Below are 16,164 nucleotides of genomic sequence, written 5' to 3'. Positions count from 1 at the left end.
TTGCTGCCGTCGCCCTAAACATCGCGGGGGTTCCAGCCCAATCCCCACCCGGGTGCGGCGCTGGCGCCCCATTGTTTAAGAGGGCGGGGAAGCTCCCGAGAGCCTACTTCCCGCCCCGGGTCGTGCTCGCTGCTCAATGGAGCAGACGACTTGGCTCGGTGTCTGCCGCGCGGGGCGCGTCCTTTGTCTGCTCCGCGGCGTCCGGTGCCCGAGGCCCGCGCCCCGCTTCTTGGGTAGACAAAGCCCGGGCTGCAGCGAGCCGGATCCACTGGAGCAGGGCGCGCACCACCCTCCTCCTGCTTTAGCACCGCCCCGTCCCCTTGACGCCCTCTGATTGGCCTGAGCTGCTACAAAGAGGCCGGAGAGCGACTGGGTCACGTGGGCCAGCGTGGCTTCCCATTGGTCGGGAGAAGCTGCCAATCGGAGAGGGCGGGCTGTCCGCGCTCGGCCGGGTCGTTCCCTTGGTGCTGGGGCCCGCCCGCGGGGCCGGCCGCCTGTCAGAGGGAGGTGGCGATGGTGCGCCCGGTGGCGGTAGTGGTGGCGGTGACGGCTGCGGCGGATTCCCTGGTCCCACTGCAGGGAGGAGAAGATGACTGACCGGCCGACTGACTGAATGAATGAATGGCGGAGTCGAGCGCGCCATGAGGAGCCTGCCGAGCCTGGGCGGCCTCGCCCTGTTGTGCTGCGCCGCCGCCGCCGCCGCTGCCGCCTCAGCAACCGCGGCGGGGAATGTCACCGGTGGCAGCGGGGCCGCGGGGCAGGTGGACGCGTCGCCGAGCCCGTGGCCGGAAGGCGAGCCCACTCCCCCTTTCTCTAAGGCGACGGCTCCCACGACCCAGGCCCCGAAGACCGGACCTCCGCGCACTACCGTCCACCGACCCCTGACCGCATCCTCTTCAGCTCCATCCCCGGAGACCACCCCTCCTCGGGCGACGGCCGGACCCGCTCTGACCACCTTTCAAGCGCCGCTCGGCCCCTCGTCGACCACCCCTCCGGCGGTGGATCGCACTCCCACCACCCCTCGGGCGGCGACCAGACCTGCGCCCACCACCGTGGCGAGGGCCACTGGCCCGGCGCCGACCACCCCGGTAGCGACCACCGTTCCGCCGCCCACTACGCCGCTGACCCCGACCCCCGTTCTCCCCGACAGCCGCAGCAGCAGCAGCGGCAGCAGCAGCAGCGTCCCGCCCACCCCACCTGCCACCGAGGCCCCCTCACCGCCTCCCCCAGGTGAGTCCCAGCGGCTGCCCACCCTTACCCCAGCCCCTGGCCCCTAGGATCGGGCTCTTGGCGAGACCGGACCGTGTCTTGTCTCAGCTAGCCTGCTTCCCACCCCCACCCCACCCCCCAATCTGGAAAGTCTTTTGTGCCCCCCGGGCTGTACCTCCTGGCGGAGGGAGCTGCTGCGTGGGAGGCATCGCACCCCCTCCAGTCGGGGCTTTCTGGCCTTTGTCAACACCCACGAGGGGCACAAACTTTTGGGCTCGGCTCGCTCGCCGGCCCCTCCGCTGGGGTTACTGGGGGGAGTTGGAGAGCCAGCCCATCACCTCCTTCAACCAACGGGTCAAAGCCGAGAGGCAGGGATTCCTCCCCGAGCTCCCGTTCCCGGCTCGGTTCTCCTTGTTTATGTAAATATCAGATGGACATGTGACAGGTGGAAGGGACACGGAAAGCATTTCGTTTACAAACAGTAGTTCAGACCACTTGAGGCCAAACGAAAAAAAGAGACGTTGTAATCCGTGTTTCCCCGGCAGTAAGTGGATTCACTCGGTCATTTGGGACAGGTGTGTATCTAGGTTGAGCACACTTATAAATTAGGTTAAATCCCTTCCTTGCACCATTTTTTTCCCCCGGTCCCTCAATGACAAGGTCAATATCTTTGGACAAATTGACGATTTAAGCAGGGATGTTCCCCCCTCCCTTTTTTTCTCTCTTAAGCTAGAATGTTAAATTTTGCTGATGCTGATAAATGCCAATTTATGTTTGAGTCCACATAAAAAAAAAAATAAGGTTCTTCTTCCTGCTGGTTGACGTCAGAGACGACTTCCATTCTCTCCCTTTTTCGATCTGAAATGGGCTTGGAACGAAACAAATAAAATCCGCCCTGTCCAAACCATTTGCGGAGATGTACTTAACATTAATGGATCTCTGACCTAATTCTTGGGTTCAGTGATCTGCTGTGGAGTCAAGTTTGGACTTTGGACTGTAATTGAGTTTGCAGAGACTTTCTCCACAGGGTTATTAGTCTCCACAGTCTTGAATCTTGGGTTCCAGCTTGGCATTGTCATTAGTAGGAAGGCAGATCATGCACTCATACAAAGCTGGGTTTGCATCTCTTGTAACTGGGTTTTGACTGTGACCTTTTTTGGCCTTGTGTGGAGAGACTGAGGTATTACTGAGAGACAGGAAGCAGAGTGGTTGAGAGTGTGGACTCTGGAGCCTGCTCTTAGGTTTGAATCCCAGCTCTGCCCCTTATTAACTGTATAATCTTGGGCAGGTCTCTTAACCTTTCTTCGTCTCTGAAATGAAAATAGTAATAGCACTTACCTCATAGGATTGTTGTGAAGACTGTATATGACTAGGTGTTTTGTTTTTTCTGGGATAGAAAACATTTGAAGAACCTAGTAGGGACTTGTGGTGATTTTGATTTGTTTTAGCAAAATATAATAGAAAAAGGATGAATTAGGCGTTCTGGAATTTGAAGCACACAGTAGCATTTAAGTAGCAAGGTCACTTACTGAATGGTTAGTATATGATAAATAAGTCTGGGTAATTGATGTTGTTTTACTTTTATTATTTTTATGTTGTTATTTTTAAATCACAAAGTAACCATTACTGGCAAAAAAAAAAAAAAAAAAAAGCTACAAACAACCAGAAGTCCTCAAAGGAAGAAGTGAAAGTCACTCCTTTACTTCCTCTAGGTTCCAGTCAGTCCCTAGAGGTTACTACTGTTAGCAGTTTAATCTCTTTTCAGACATTTTTTCTGGGCATATGTGAACATACACACAGGTTTTTAAAAACTCAGCATGAAATAATTCTATATATATTGTTTTGCAACTTGCTATATTCACTTAACTATGTATCATGGGCTTCCCCCCTTCCCCACGTTAGTAGCTAAGGTCTACCTTACTATTTTTTTTTAACAGTTGCATTTTTGTTGTAGGACTGTATCATAATTTAACCAATCTGTTATGATGGACACTTAGATTGCTTCTGCACTTCACTTTAAGAAGAACAGAGAAGAATGTGTTCTTTTGAGTCCATAATGTACATATTTCATTCTCTAATGGTTTGGCTGGAGTTTCATACACTCCAAATGAATTTTAGATAAAGTAAAGCTGGATTGATTATATTTGCAACCCGAACTTTTCGAGGCTTTTCATGGACTAACATATACCTATGTCTGTAGTGGTCTTTGGGTTACAAAGTGTTAGGAGGGTGCCCGACTTTGGTAACTCTGTGTCTTAAATTTTCTGTAGTTAGTACTTTTCTGTGAATTCACTATGGATTGCCTCTGTCTAGTTCTCAGCACATTAATAGGCCATCTTAGCTTTATAATGATATAATCAAGTGTGACCTTTTTATCTGAACTTGGGTTCTAGTTTACTTCAAACAGTAAACATATCTCTTTGACACAAGGAAAACCTCTACCTGAAGTAGAAGACGTAGTTTGACTTGCGAAGTTGGATTCTCAGCATTTGGGAAGATGGTTGTACAGGGTGTTTTATTTTAATGCTCCTCTAAGGACTGAGTACCTTTGATAATATATTATGTGATGGGATGGGTCTTCTAGCTGCTCTTTGAATTAATAAGAATTTCTTTTGTGAAGGTCTTGCTGAGAGCTCTTGCCTGCCCCTCAATTAGGGCCCTCTTTTATTTACAGGGACACTGATCGCAAACTGAAACTAATTGCCCAGCTAGCAGGCACTTTCCTCCCGCAGACCTGGCAAAACATTTGGCTCATCGGTTTGCTGGGTAGGACATTTTAAGGAAGGTGAAGGGAGAGGCTGTGATACTACAGAATAATAGTTATATTGGCAGTAAGAGACTGAGGTGATGACAAATGTTGGATTTTTAAAGTTTTGGGCCTTTAATGCATCTATTGGACAGAGTACTTACTGTCAGCTGTTAAGGTTCTAATGCAGATGCAAGAAAAAAGAATCCTGTGCTTTCTGCCTCTCTGATTGTGGCAGCCACAGTTGAATGGGGAACTACAGGAGAAAAAAATATGTACCTTTAGGGCCAGATAGAACATTACCACTACCTCTTTACGTGGCTCTACCTTTTAGGAAATACTTTCATAGACTTAGCTGAAGTATTTCTCTCTGTAGTTAACACAGACTGGTCCTGGTTCTGCCCTTTGGGGCCATGCAGAATAAGTCTGCTCTCTGTGTCATGGCAGTTCTTCAGGGATTTGGGGATACTGATCATGTTCCCTCTGAGTCTGGACTAAATACCTTCAGCTCCCTCAACTGTTCTTTATGTGACATGGTTTCAAATTTCCTCACTATCCTGGTCATCCTTCTTCTGGGCTTTTTCAGTCTTTATGTGTCTCTCCCAAAGTGTGGAACACAGAGTTGACATTAATACTCCAGATGTGCTCCAGCTAGCTGTAGCTGAGAGGACAGTTACCTCGTTCTTTCTGGATGCTAGACTACTGCTGATGTAGTTCTTTCTAATCAGAGTAGCTTTTCTGGCAGCCACACTATGTTGTTGACTGATCGAGTCCATTAAGATAGTCGTCTTTCTTTTTTTTTTTTTAAACATGTAGTAGATGAGTCTTCCTTCATTCTAGATTTGGAAATTCTTCTTATTTTTTAAAGTATAAGCTGAGAGATTTGTCAAACATGTAAGATTTATTATGCTAGGTTCAAGCCATCCTTTTAGATCCCAGGTCTGTCGGTGTACCCCACCCAGTTTATTCATATTCACCTACAGGGTGTTCCTATAGACAGAGTCTAAGGACAAGTTAGAGCAGGTTATTCTTACCTCATAGGGAAGAATAAATTTATGGATGTTAAACAGTTTGGAAGGAAAGGAGTAATTGTTTAGATCAGTTCTCAAGGGTCTCTGCCAGCTCTTAAATTCTGTAACGATTTGGTATGCATGATTCAGGACACATTAAGGCCCCTCAAAGAGCCTTAATCATTTATTTGTAATCTCTGTTAAGAGAATAGGCTTTGTTTAAGCAAGTGCTAAATTTAGAGTTCAAAAATCTAACTACTGTGCTCCGTACATAAAATATTATGAATGGATTTTACTTGAAAGGAATGTTCTGGGAATGCAGGATCCACCTCACTGTACTGAGAAATGTTTTCTTCATCCTAAAATTAGCTGCTGCTAAGTTCACGGTCTTATTTGCTTGTAGTTAATTAAGAATATGGCATATGGCATTCACTTTAAGGAAAGAGAAATTATTCAGGCTTCAAAGGTAATGTAGGTCCATAATCTTACCCATGTGGGGCTGGATGTGTTTCACGATTTAGAACTTTTCAGGTTTTAGGAAGTTAATAAATATACCACAGTTAAGATTGGGACAGCACACTCAAACACATGAAAATATTTGCAGCAAAATGCATATATATTCACACTGAGTCGGATAAATAAGGACTATAAATAGCCTTGCATTTGTTCAGCTCAGGTTTTGCTGCAAAATGAATTACAGAAAAAAATTTGGATTTTGGAGCTTCTGGTATTTAGCATCAGGTCTGAGGGATTGTGGACCACTGTAATAATAATTGCAAACACATGTAGCACTGACTGTGTTAAAGGCAATGTTCTAACTGCTTCACATGTATGAATTTTTAATTTTCACAACAATTAGCTATAATCAAGTTATTACTATTCTCATTGTATAGATAAGGAAACTGAAGTTCAGAGAAGCTCAGCTGTGGCAGAGCCTGGATTCAAACCCAGTAATTCTGGTTCCAGGATCTGTATTATTGGCATTTAAAGAAGTAGTTACATAGTAGAGAAGAGAAGGAAACTATTTTACTATAATTATTGGGTCTTGGATATTAATCTGAAAAAATTTCTGTTCTTCTTTGGCATTTATTCCCTTCATTCCATTGTGCACTATTCATTCACCTTTTCAAATTTTCTCTTTTACAGTGTTTTACAACTGTGATTTTAAATTATAGCTCTAGTTCTTCCTTTGATTTGGCTCTAATATGGTCTGTGATAGAGAAAAGTTTGACTGTAGTCTTTTTAGGACCAGGTCCAGGGACTTTGCAAATTCACTGTATCTTATTCCTTGCCAAAATTCCTAGCTTTCTGTAGAAATTCCCTAGTCTGATTAGTTTCTAGAGCAGAGTAGTTAAATTCCAGAACATTAATTTCAATTTTTCTGAGTTATGTCTCCAGGAAGCCTTCTGGCTAGTTGAAAATTTACACATTGATATGATCTAACTAGGTCTTTTTATCTTGATTTTTAAAAGAACCATAAAATTAAAGTGTGCATTACTTTCATCTCAGCATTTCTAAACAAGTATCTATTAACTTCCAGACGTCCTGGCACCCCTATAAAAAAATGGAAGAAAAGTATTAAGTGCTGTTTTTTACTGATGGGTAAATTATGGGTAGAGAGATTACTGCTCTAGGGCACTTAATAGATCAGAAGAGAATAGAAATATAAGATTGTGTTTGGGTGAAAGACAGAGATGATATTTTCAGTTATAAATAGCTTTAATTTCTGTTTGTCTTGATCTTGATTTTTGTTTGTTTTCTTTAGATATGATATAAAAACGTTTATTACTATTGTTGAGATTTTGTTGAGACACCTTTTCTGTGGTCACTTAATCTTTTTTCAAGAATACATTTTGGTTTATCTGTTTTTCACTAGAAACAACTACCCTAATTATACTGGTAACTTTGAAGGGAGATTTTTAAAATTTGTGATGAAAGAGATAAAGATTATGTCTGGATACATATATATTTTGATCACAGTAAAGGTTTACTCAAAATAGTTATCCTTTTAGATGTATCTAAGTACATTTGATAAGTTTGTGTCAAAATAATTCCTCTGGTAATGCCACTGTTCTATAGATCATTGTTATTGTCAGGAGAAATCTTTCCCTATTACTTTTTCTTCATTAAAAAAGATCTTTCTTTAAAAAATATATTTCTTTTGTCTCCGTTGCTCATTTTTTCACTTTAAACTCTTGTATATTTCTCTCACTCTTATTCTTAGCCTCATCCATTCTTTCATGTTACTTAAGGAACCAAATTATCCTATTTAACAATTTACCACTTTGTCCTTCTTCAGTGCCTCCTCAAAGCCCAATTCTTCCAAGAAGTCTTTTTAGAGGAACAAAAGGTCCTTGAAGATGTCCTGGTAACAGGGTGTACAGGGTTGAACACTTTGCACTCAGAACAAAACCTGTCTTTCTCTGTAACTTTGACTTTTTTCCTTTGAATTTGTTTTCAGTCTATTTCATTTAGATTATTAAACCCACTTGATAAGAAAATGTCATCATTTGTACAATATGCAGGACAGGGTATTAACTCTCTCTTTTTGAAAGAAAAAAAAGATTTAAAAAATGTGAGAAAAGATTTTGTTTTTGCTCTGGGATTTTCTTTATTGTTGAGCTTCTCCCCCCACCATTTTCCTGAGGAACAAAACAGAAAAAACTATCATAACAGAAGTTATCTGTCTCAATTTTAAAAAATCACATACTTTGAGTAAGTAGCAAATTTCCTTTTCTATTCGCGAATAATGTAAGCTGTGTTTTTGGGGTAGGTGGATTGGGACTGCATAGCAGTATAAAGGGTTTAATTGGTTGAGAAACAAATGTTTGATCTTTTGAATGACAGAATTTCCCCTGTAGAAGTCTTATTAAAGTTAATAATGAACAGAGTGCTTCTAATAATGAACAAGTGTGCAGTGTTTTACAGTTTACAAGGTGCTCTTAGAATCTCCAAGACTTTGACATCCATATTTTGTTAATTTCTGGGCATTATATAAACAAATAAAGGCTTAGGTTCTGTCCTCTGTTGATACTTTTATTGGTGAATATTGACAACATCTTTATAGGTTTTGGGTGGGTTTCACATTTGATATCTTGTATTTCAAACTGTTGTCTTTTAAATTTATTTCATTGAATGTAAATCTTTGACTGTTTTAGCTACCCATATTTACAGGATGGAAAAATAGTATTCGGAAAAGAGGATTGCTTACTTTATATTTTCTTTCCTAGACACTATATGGGGCTGAATCTTATGGAAAGAGCCCAGTATTCATTGAAAGCAAATGGTGCTCTGGTCAGGTGGCTCAGTTGGTTAGAGCATCTCCCGTTCACCAAAAGGTTGTGGGTTTGGTTCTGGCTGAGGGCTTATACCCACATTGTGTGTTTGATCCCCAGGTGAGACACGTCTGGGAGGCAACAGATGGATGTTTCTCTCTCACATCGATGTCTGTCTGTCTGTCTCTCTCCTCTTAAATCCTTCTTTCCCTTCCTCTTTCTCTAAAAAAATAAATAAATAAAAAAATCAATAAAATATATCTTTGAGTGAGGATTAAAAAAAAATGCTGATAGAGATAACAAAGATGAACTACAGAACTTGATTGGGAGGGCTCATGTACATCTCACTTCTTCGTATTGAAATATGATTTACTTCTTTCCTAGTGTATGAAGTTTTTGGAATTATCTTAACATTATTTTAGTTGTATTGCCTCAAATCAGTGTGCCAGTAACAAAGAGACATGGTACTCTCACCTCTCATTTCTGACTTAATATAACTTAACACTTCGGCAGGAAAGGTAATTAATATTACTTGAGACATATTACATGCCTACTTACCAGGATTTTAAAAAACATATTTCATATTATTTAATTCTTAGAAAATGCAGTAGTTAAATATTATTATCCTAACCTTATGGATGGAAAATACTCAGATTTAGAAATGTAGAGTAGCTTGCTTACACCTATCAGGTTTATAAAGTCCATAAGGGCAGGGACTTCTGTTTGTTTTCACAATTTTATCCCCAGTGTTCAGCCTAAAATAGGTTCTTAATAAATATTTGATGATTGAATGAGTAAGAAAAGAAGGAAAGGTTTGTTGCTATACTACAGTTGCAGTGTATTCTTAAGGAAAATAATGTAATCTCATGGTCTTTTCCCTTAGTTTAGAAATGAAATTTTCCTTTTCATTTCCCCTGTATTACTTATGGCAAGTAGGAGTCCTTGAAATCTAGCAAATCACATTATTTGTTTATTTTTTGTTACATAACTTTATCCCTTCTATTTTTTTTTTTTTTAAGCTAAAGGAAGAACAGTAATAGACAAACACCTGATGACTTTTGTAGAAAGAGTTGCTAAGTTGGAAAAGCTGAGCACTTGTCTGTAAGATATGGAACCTTAAGTTATTTCTCAGTTTTTTTCACCAGTTCTGTGATCTTGGGCAAGTAATTTCATCTGTAAAATGAGAGAGTGAGAGGATTGACGGTTTCTAAACTGTATTATTTTGGGACTTAGGGTTCCTTGGATGTGTTTGGGAGGCAGTATAGGACTGTGGAAGCCGAGTGGGTTACTTCTGGGCCCTTCACCCCCAACTGTCACCCCCACATCACCACCCATACTTTAAATAGCTCAGTTCTCATATGGTTTATATGCTGGTTTCTTTGAGTAAATATTTTTGAAATAGAAATTCTTGTACTCTACATTTCTATGATAAAGAAAGTGTAGTAATTTATGAACCATTATGCAGGCATTAAAATACTTACATTAGAGACTTCTGGTCAAGATGGAGGTGTAGGTAGACACGCTTTGACTCCTCGCACAACCACACAAAGAATTACAACTAAATCTCAAAAACAAATAACACCCAGAACTGTCAGAAAGTCAAACTTTATGGAAGTAAGACAGGGATTTAAAGGAGTCACATTCATCCAGATGGGTAGGAGGGGCTGATACATGGAGATATGCGAAGAGGCGGGGACACACCGTGCAGTGTGTAGAGGTCGTGGAATGGGCGGTCTCACATTCATGTGTGGTGGATGAAAATCAGGAGGGATACCTGGGGAGCGTACAATCCCAGCCCCAGGCCAGACCACACAGCTCAGGGTTCCAGTGCTGGGAAGATAAATCCTATAACTTCTGACTGTAAAAACCAGTGGGGGTTGGGGTGGCAAAAGAAACTGTCAGATTTTCAGGATACTCTGCTTAAAGGGTCTGCATGATCTTAGAACATAAGTAAACCCACCTACTCTGGGATTCAGCACCAGGGAAACAGCTGGAAGGGCGCCAGTCACATACAGGGATTAAGTGAAGTGACTGCCAACAGGGTGAGTTCTGGGCAAACCTCCAGAAGCCAGGCAGCAGCATGTCCCCTCTCTGAGCCCTCCTCCCACACCGAGCCACAAAGCAGTGAAGCTGGTGGCCCCACTCTGGTGGTTTCCTAGGTCTCCAGCCCACACACTACCAAGACATGGAGTCAAAGCAGATCTACTTAATACATAGAAACAAACACAGGGAGGCTGCCAAAATGAGGAGACAAAAGAGACATTGCCCAAGTGAAAAAACAGATCAAAACTCCTGAAAAAGAGCTAAATGGAGATAAGCAATTTATCAGATGCAAAGTTCAAAACACTGGTTATAAAGATGCTCAAGGAACTGAGTGAGGACCTCAGCAGCATAAAAAAGATCCAGTCAGAAACAAAGGATATACTAATTGAAATAAACAACAGTTTATAGGGAAGCAATAGTAGAGTGGATGAAGCTAAGAATCAAATCAATGCTTTGGAACATAAGGAAGCAAAAAACAACCAATCAGAATAACAAGAAGAAAAAGGAATTCAGAAAATGAGGATAGTATAAGCAGCCTATGGGACAACTTCAAGAGGTCCAACATTCACATCATAGGGGTACCAGAAAGAGGAGAGAAAAAGCAAGAAATTGGAAATCTGTTTGAAAAAGTAGGGAAAGAAAACATCCCCAATTTGGTGAAGGAAATAGATATGCAAGTCCAGGAAGCACAGAAAGTCCCAGACAAGATGGACACAAAGAGGCCTACTCCAAGACATGTCATAACTAAAATGCCAAAGATTTAAGATAAAGAGAGAATCTTAAAGGCAGCAAGAGAAAAGAAGTTAGTTACCTGTTGGGGAGTTCCCCTAAGACTTGTCAGCTGATTTTTCAAAAGAAACTCTGTAGGCTAGAAGGGATTGGCAAGAAATATTCGAAGTTATGAAAAGCAGGGACCTACAGTCAAGACTGCTCTATCCAGTAAAACTATCATTTAGAATGGAAGGGCAGATAAAGAGCTTCCCAGATAAGAAAAAACTAAAGAAGTTCATCATCACCAAACCTTATTATATGAAATGTTAAAGAGACTTATTTAAGAAAAAGAACATCAAAACTATGAACAATAAATATCATAAAATACAAATGACCAACAATCGAATCTAAAAATAAACTAAACAAGAAGAACAGAGATAGCATCATGGATATGGAGAGTGTTTTGATGGTTGCCAGATGGGAGGGGGTGTGGGGGAATGGGTGAAGAGGTGAGGGGATTTAGAAGTACAAATAGGTAGTTACAGAATAGCCATGGGGATATACAGTACAGTGTAGGAAATGGAGTAGCCAAAGAACTTATATGCATGACCGATGGATGTGAACAATGTTGGGGGGATTGCCTGAGGGAGTGGGGGTTGCTGGGTGGAAGGGGGCAAAGAGGGAAAATTGGGACAATTGTAATAGCATAAGCAATAAAATATACTTAAAAAAATCAAAACAATAATTGCCTTTGTGTTTTTCTGAATTTTCCAATGAATATACCCAATTTTAATTTATAATTATAAAAGTAAATAAATAAAATGAAAAAAATGTTGTTACAAGGTCGGTAAGCCTTTAATTACTTGAGCTCATGTTAGGTATTATTACCTAGGGCTACTTAACTATAATTTCTGTCATTGCCTTAGCAATTTTGATTTGCATCAGAGATAGTTGCTTAAGTCTCAGTGAGCTGTGGTTCTGAAGAAAGGAGATTGCTGAAGATAATACCTAAGAAAGGAAACTTTCCTGAGGCCTGACAAATCTTAAACATATGGTAGGGATGACATGTCTAAGATTTGGTACCTTTGAGGAGGTTTAAGATCTTAGAAGAGACTGAAAACAGAGCTGATTTTTAAAATCCATTTTACTCTGTTTCAGGAATTTAAAACATGACTTAAATTTAATTAGAATAGCTTATTAAAATAGTTCATGTTTAAATTGTGCAAAATTTGAATTTATGGCATTGTCCACAGCCTTTACTAATAGAAGATCTTTTTTAAAAAATTGTTTTTCTTTTACAGTTGTCCCATTTTTTCCCCCGATTGCTCTTTCCTGCCCCACCTACCTCCCCCCTCTCCCACAGTCAATCCCCATTTAGTTGTCTATGTCCGTGGGTCATTTATACTCGTTCCTTGACTAGATAGACCCTTCCCCTTCTTTTCCCACCTTTCCCCTTCCCCCCTACCATTAGAAGATCTTTGATTAGATTTTCCTTTAAAGGTATAGAGCTCTCAAAAGTTTGTTTATCTGTCCTTATGTTTTGCAATTAAATCAGATAGGATTGCTTTTACACTGGTAATATAACAGCTGTTCTATGATATCCTTGCCAGGGAGACAGCTAAGTTCTGAGGGAAAGGGAAATTTATTCGATTGGAAAAAGGAATGTATTCTGATTAGTCACAGGGAAAATGATAAGGAGTAGGAATGTTTTCAACCTGGCTAGAGAAATGTTAAATGACCATTATTTAGTAAGTTTTAGACTGATTTTGAAAACTTTTGTTTTAGTCTTGCATGCTTCCTAGAAACAGGTATATTATCAGGGATCTTGTTAGGTTTTTATTACATATTTTTAAAAATCTAGTGTTTTTATTTGATGTATGTGAGCAAAAAGAAGAGGTTAGTAGTAGCATTGTTAAGTATAAGGAGAATATATTCTCTCTGACCATTTTAATTTTGTAAATGGTCTTTAAAGGTGAAATTCCTTTAAAATATTCTAGGGAAAGTTTGGATGTTGGCATCTCTGAAGGAAATAGGATGCATTGAGTAGCTTTTAAATTATCTTCAGTCCTATCTGTCACTTATAGGAATGTAATGGCAGCTTGGGAAGGGTTAGTGGAAATAATGGGGGATAAGAGGGGATGCGTAGTGTTCCAACATGTTTATCTTGTTTTATTTTTTATTGAGGCTTGATTAGAGGAAGGCATTGAGCTTTTTCTGCCATAGATTTCTCATTTGCCTTCATATTCATTATAATCCTACAGCGTCTTTTGATTCATCCATTCTATATGAACTGCACTCACAATATGGCCCCACCAACCACTGAGGTTGTGTGGGTTAATGAGTAGTTATAAAGTGTACCAAAAACACAAAGCAATCTAGCTGTTGGGTATTATTATACTGCATTGTTGGTATATTGCCTGCAAACCTATCCTGTTCAACTGGTTTTAGTTTTTGAGTGAGCTTGTTGCTCCAACTTGTCCATGAAGGCAGAGTTGAACAGTCTAGCTAATCTGTGGAATAGCAGTCAGAAGAACTAAATTCCAGTCTTTATTTCCGTTCACTTCATGAGTTCTTCAGCACATTTTTTAATGGCTCTGTGACTTAGTTTCTCTGACTATAAAGTGAAGCTTGTTATTTATTTCCAGTCTCCCAAGTTTTTTGGTAAGCTACACATGTAAATTAATGGTGGGCTTTATAGAATTCAAACTGTTTTCTGGTATTCTTTCCTAATTACACAGCTTATGTAGCTTTTGATTAAACACAACAAAGAAGCAAACATGCATTTATAGGTGACTTCTTTATGCTAAAATATTTTTATGCTATTTCATAGTTAGCATATTTATGTAGTTTATACACAATTATATATTATGGTGTTTTTCAAAGATTGGGGATCCTTCAGTATTATTTTTCTTCTTGTACTACCTTGAGAAAATAAAATAATCCTTATCTCATATTAAACTCATAAAATAAATAAGTTGTGCTTTTATAGGTCTTTAATATTATTTTTGAGCTCTTTAGAATGGGTTCTACTTAATATTTTTATGATTATAAAATAATATATGTTCATTTTAGAAAATACAAAGAAGTATAAAGACAATAATGAACCCAGATATAAAGTTAACATTTTAGTGGTAACTATAGAATTTTTTATATCAATACTTATTTTATCCCCCTCCCTACCATTGAGATAATTATGTATGAATGTATTGCTTTGAAATTGCTCTTTAATATAATATATTTCCAATATAGATTTTTAATATATTTCAAATCTTTTAATGCTGTGAAATGGGACACTTTTCAAATGAAGTTGAAAGTAGTACTCTTGGTTCTATTACTATAACTTAAATGATCAACTTTGGGTACTTACTATGTTCAAGTTACTATATTAGGTGCCTCTTAATAGTTACAGAAAAACTTTAGCTTTTTAATCACTGACTGAGTTTAATATTTTATTACTGCATACATTGCTTCATTTCTCACAGCAATAAATGAGATCACTTATTTGTTATGAAAACAGCGATGTGGGTTGGGTTTAGTATTCTTATGAAGTCAAGTATATAACAGATTAAAATGGGAAAAAAATTAACCACATTTAAATTATTTGTCATGTCACCAAAAAGAATATAAATCTGTTTGGGATAGAAATCTCAGACTTCATACGATGCTTTACTTGAGACTTGGTACTTCTTGGCAGAACCAAACTAGTGATTATTTTTCTTGTATCTGTTCCAGCACAATCATGCTATTTCTTGGGTTCAAGTGGGCCCTGAAAGCCCAAAGCAGTCTGGAACCAAGCCAGGCATTTAGTGTTTTCAATTCTGTGATGAGAGAAGTCAAGGTACCCTTCTGCCTAGGTCATACATTGCCAAAAAAGGCCTCGATGCTGGGCTAAAGAATATGCCAAAGTATGGCTCTAGCCTTCAGGAAACTGGTATCTGTTTTACACAATGATCTCTGTTCTCTGAAATTTGTGAAGAAAAGGCTATAACTTTCAAATCAAAACAATAACAAACCATAATGTTATTGAGAGAGGATTAAATTATTAAGGCACGTAAAACATTTCAGAAGTAGTTAATAATCAGCACATAGTAAACACTCAAAGTTAGCTATCATTATTAATAGATTTTATTATTTATTCACAGTGTTTGAAAAATAACAGAGGAAACTTTGTCAATTCTAGATTAATAAATTTATGAGCTTTCTTGAAATAGTCTGTGGACTGGCAACGCATTGGTAATCAGGAAGACTTGCACATTGTTACAGGTCATCCTTTCTAACAGGTAGGACCAATCAGCTTGACCACATCCTATTCTGTCAGAGTGGTCCAGGTGAAGCCAGAATTATCCTGTGACATGTTGCAGATACAACAGTAATTGTACTGCTCAGAATGAGATTAAATGGAAGCTGTTTTCAAAAAGCAAATGCAAAGATAGGACTCCCTGAAATAGCCATTGTCCAGTTCTGGCAGATATATACTCCTCTGGGATGTTTTGTAGGTATAAGGCCTGAGCCACAAGTGACCCAGTAAAGTGAAAATAAGACTGGCCTATAGAAAGACATGACCACTCAATTTTATATTGGTTACACATTGACATTTTTGAGGGCCTACCAGATACAACATGCACATACACATTGCAAGTCACATAGTCTCCCTTGGCTTCTATACCATCATCGTCTGTAACCTGACTATAATAGTACCAACCTAATAGGGTTCTTGAGTGTTGACCTAGAACTTAAATTCAGTTCTGTCTGACTTAAAAGTCTGTTCCCTTTTTTTCTTTTGACTAAACTGTGCTTGCTGCACTGCCAAAGCAGATGGGAGTAGCTGAAAACGGAATTCAGCAGTCAGTGATACAGAGCACATTTAGGGTTCTGTTTTTATTGCCTTTCCTAACCACCCCAGCAAGCCCATACATTGCCCTTCTAAGCACTCATTCTGAATTACACAGTGACTCAGATTTGATTTCAGTAGCTACTGTGAAAATCAAAATTAGATCAAAGTGTGTTTCTCACAGGTAGGTAGATATGGGTGTGGATTGGAGATGGGGAGAGGCGATAATAGTGGAAATTAGCTGAGAGTAAATAGGTAGACAACTGTGATGTATGTAAAACAGAACTGAACAGTAACTATGAGGTTGTCTATTCAGTGCCAGAAGGATTGGTGCTAACA

General features: G+C 39.6%; 1 protein-coding gene across 1 annotated transcript in view; it reads left to right on the top strand.

The window, feature by feature from the left end:
- The first annotated feature begins 396 nt into the window (after positions 1-396).
- Positions 397-16,164, top strand: part of MEGF9 (multiple EGF like domains 9) — a 92,678-nt gene continuing 76,910 nt past the window's right edge. Inside the window, exons 1-2 of the mRNA XM_090274640.1 lie at positions 397-1,230; positions 6,212-6,217. Of these exons, the coding sequence (XP_090130766.1) occupies positions 618-1,230; positions 6,212-6,217 (619 nt within the window). The 5' untranslated portion in view covers positions 397-617. The remainder of the gene's footprint in view (positions 1,231-6,211; positions 6,218-16,164) is intronic.

This window comes from Furipterus horrens, unplaced genomic scaffold (genome assembly GCF_987537825.1).
Source record: "Furipterus horrens unplaced genomic scaffold, mFurHor1.1.pri manual_scaffold_4, whole genome shotgun sequence".
NCBI classification, from domain to species: Eukaryota; Metazoa; Chordata; class Mammalia; order Chiroptera; family Furipteridae; genus Furipterus; species Furipterus horrens.
Note: the sequence above shows the minus strand (reverse complement) of the source record. Positions and strands in the feature narration are given on the sequence as shown.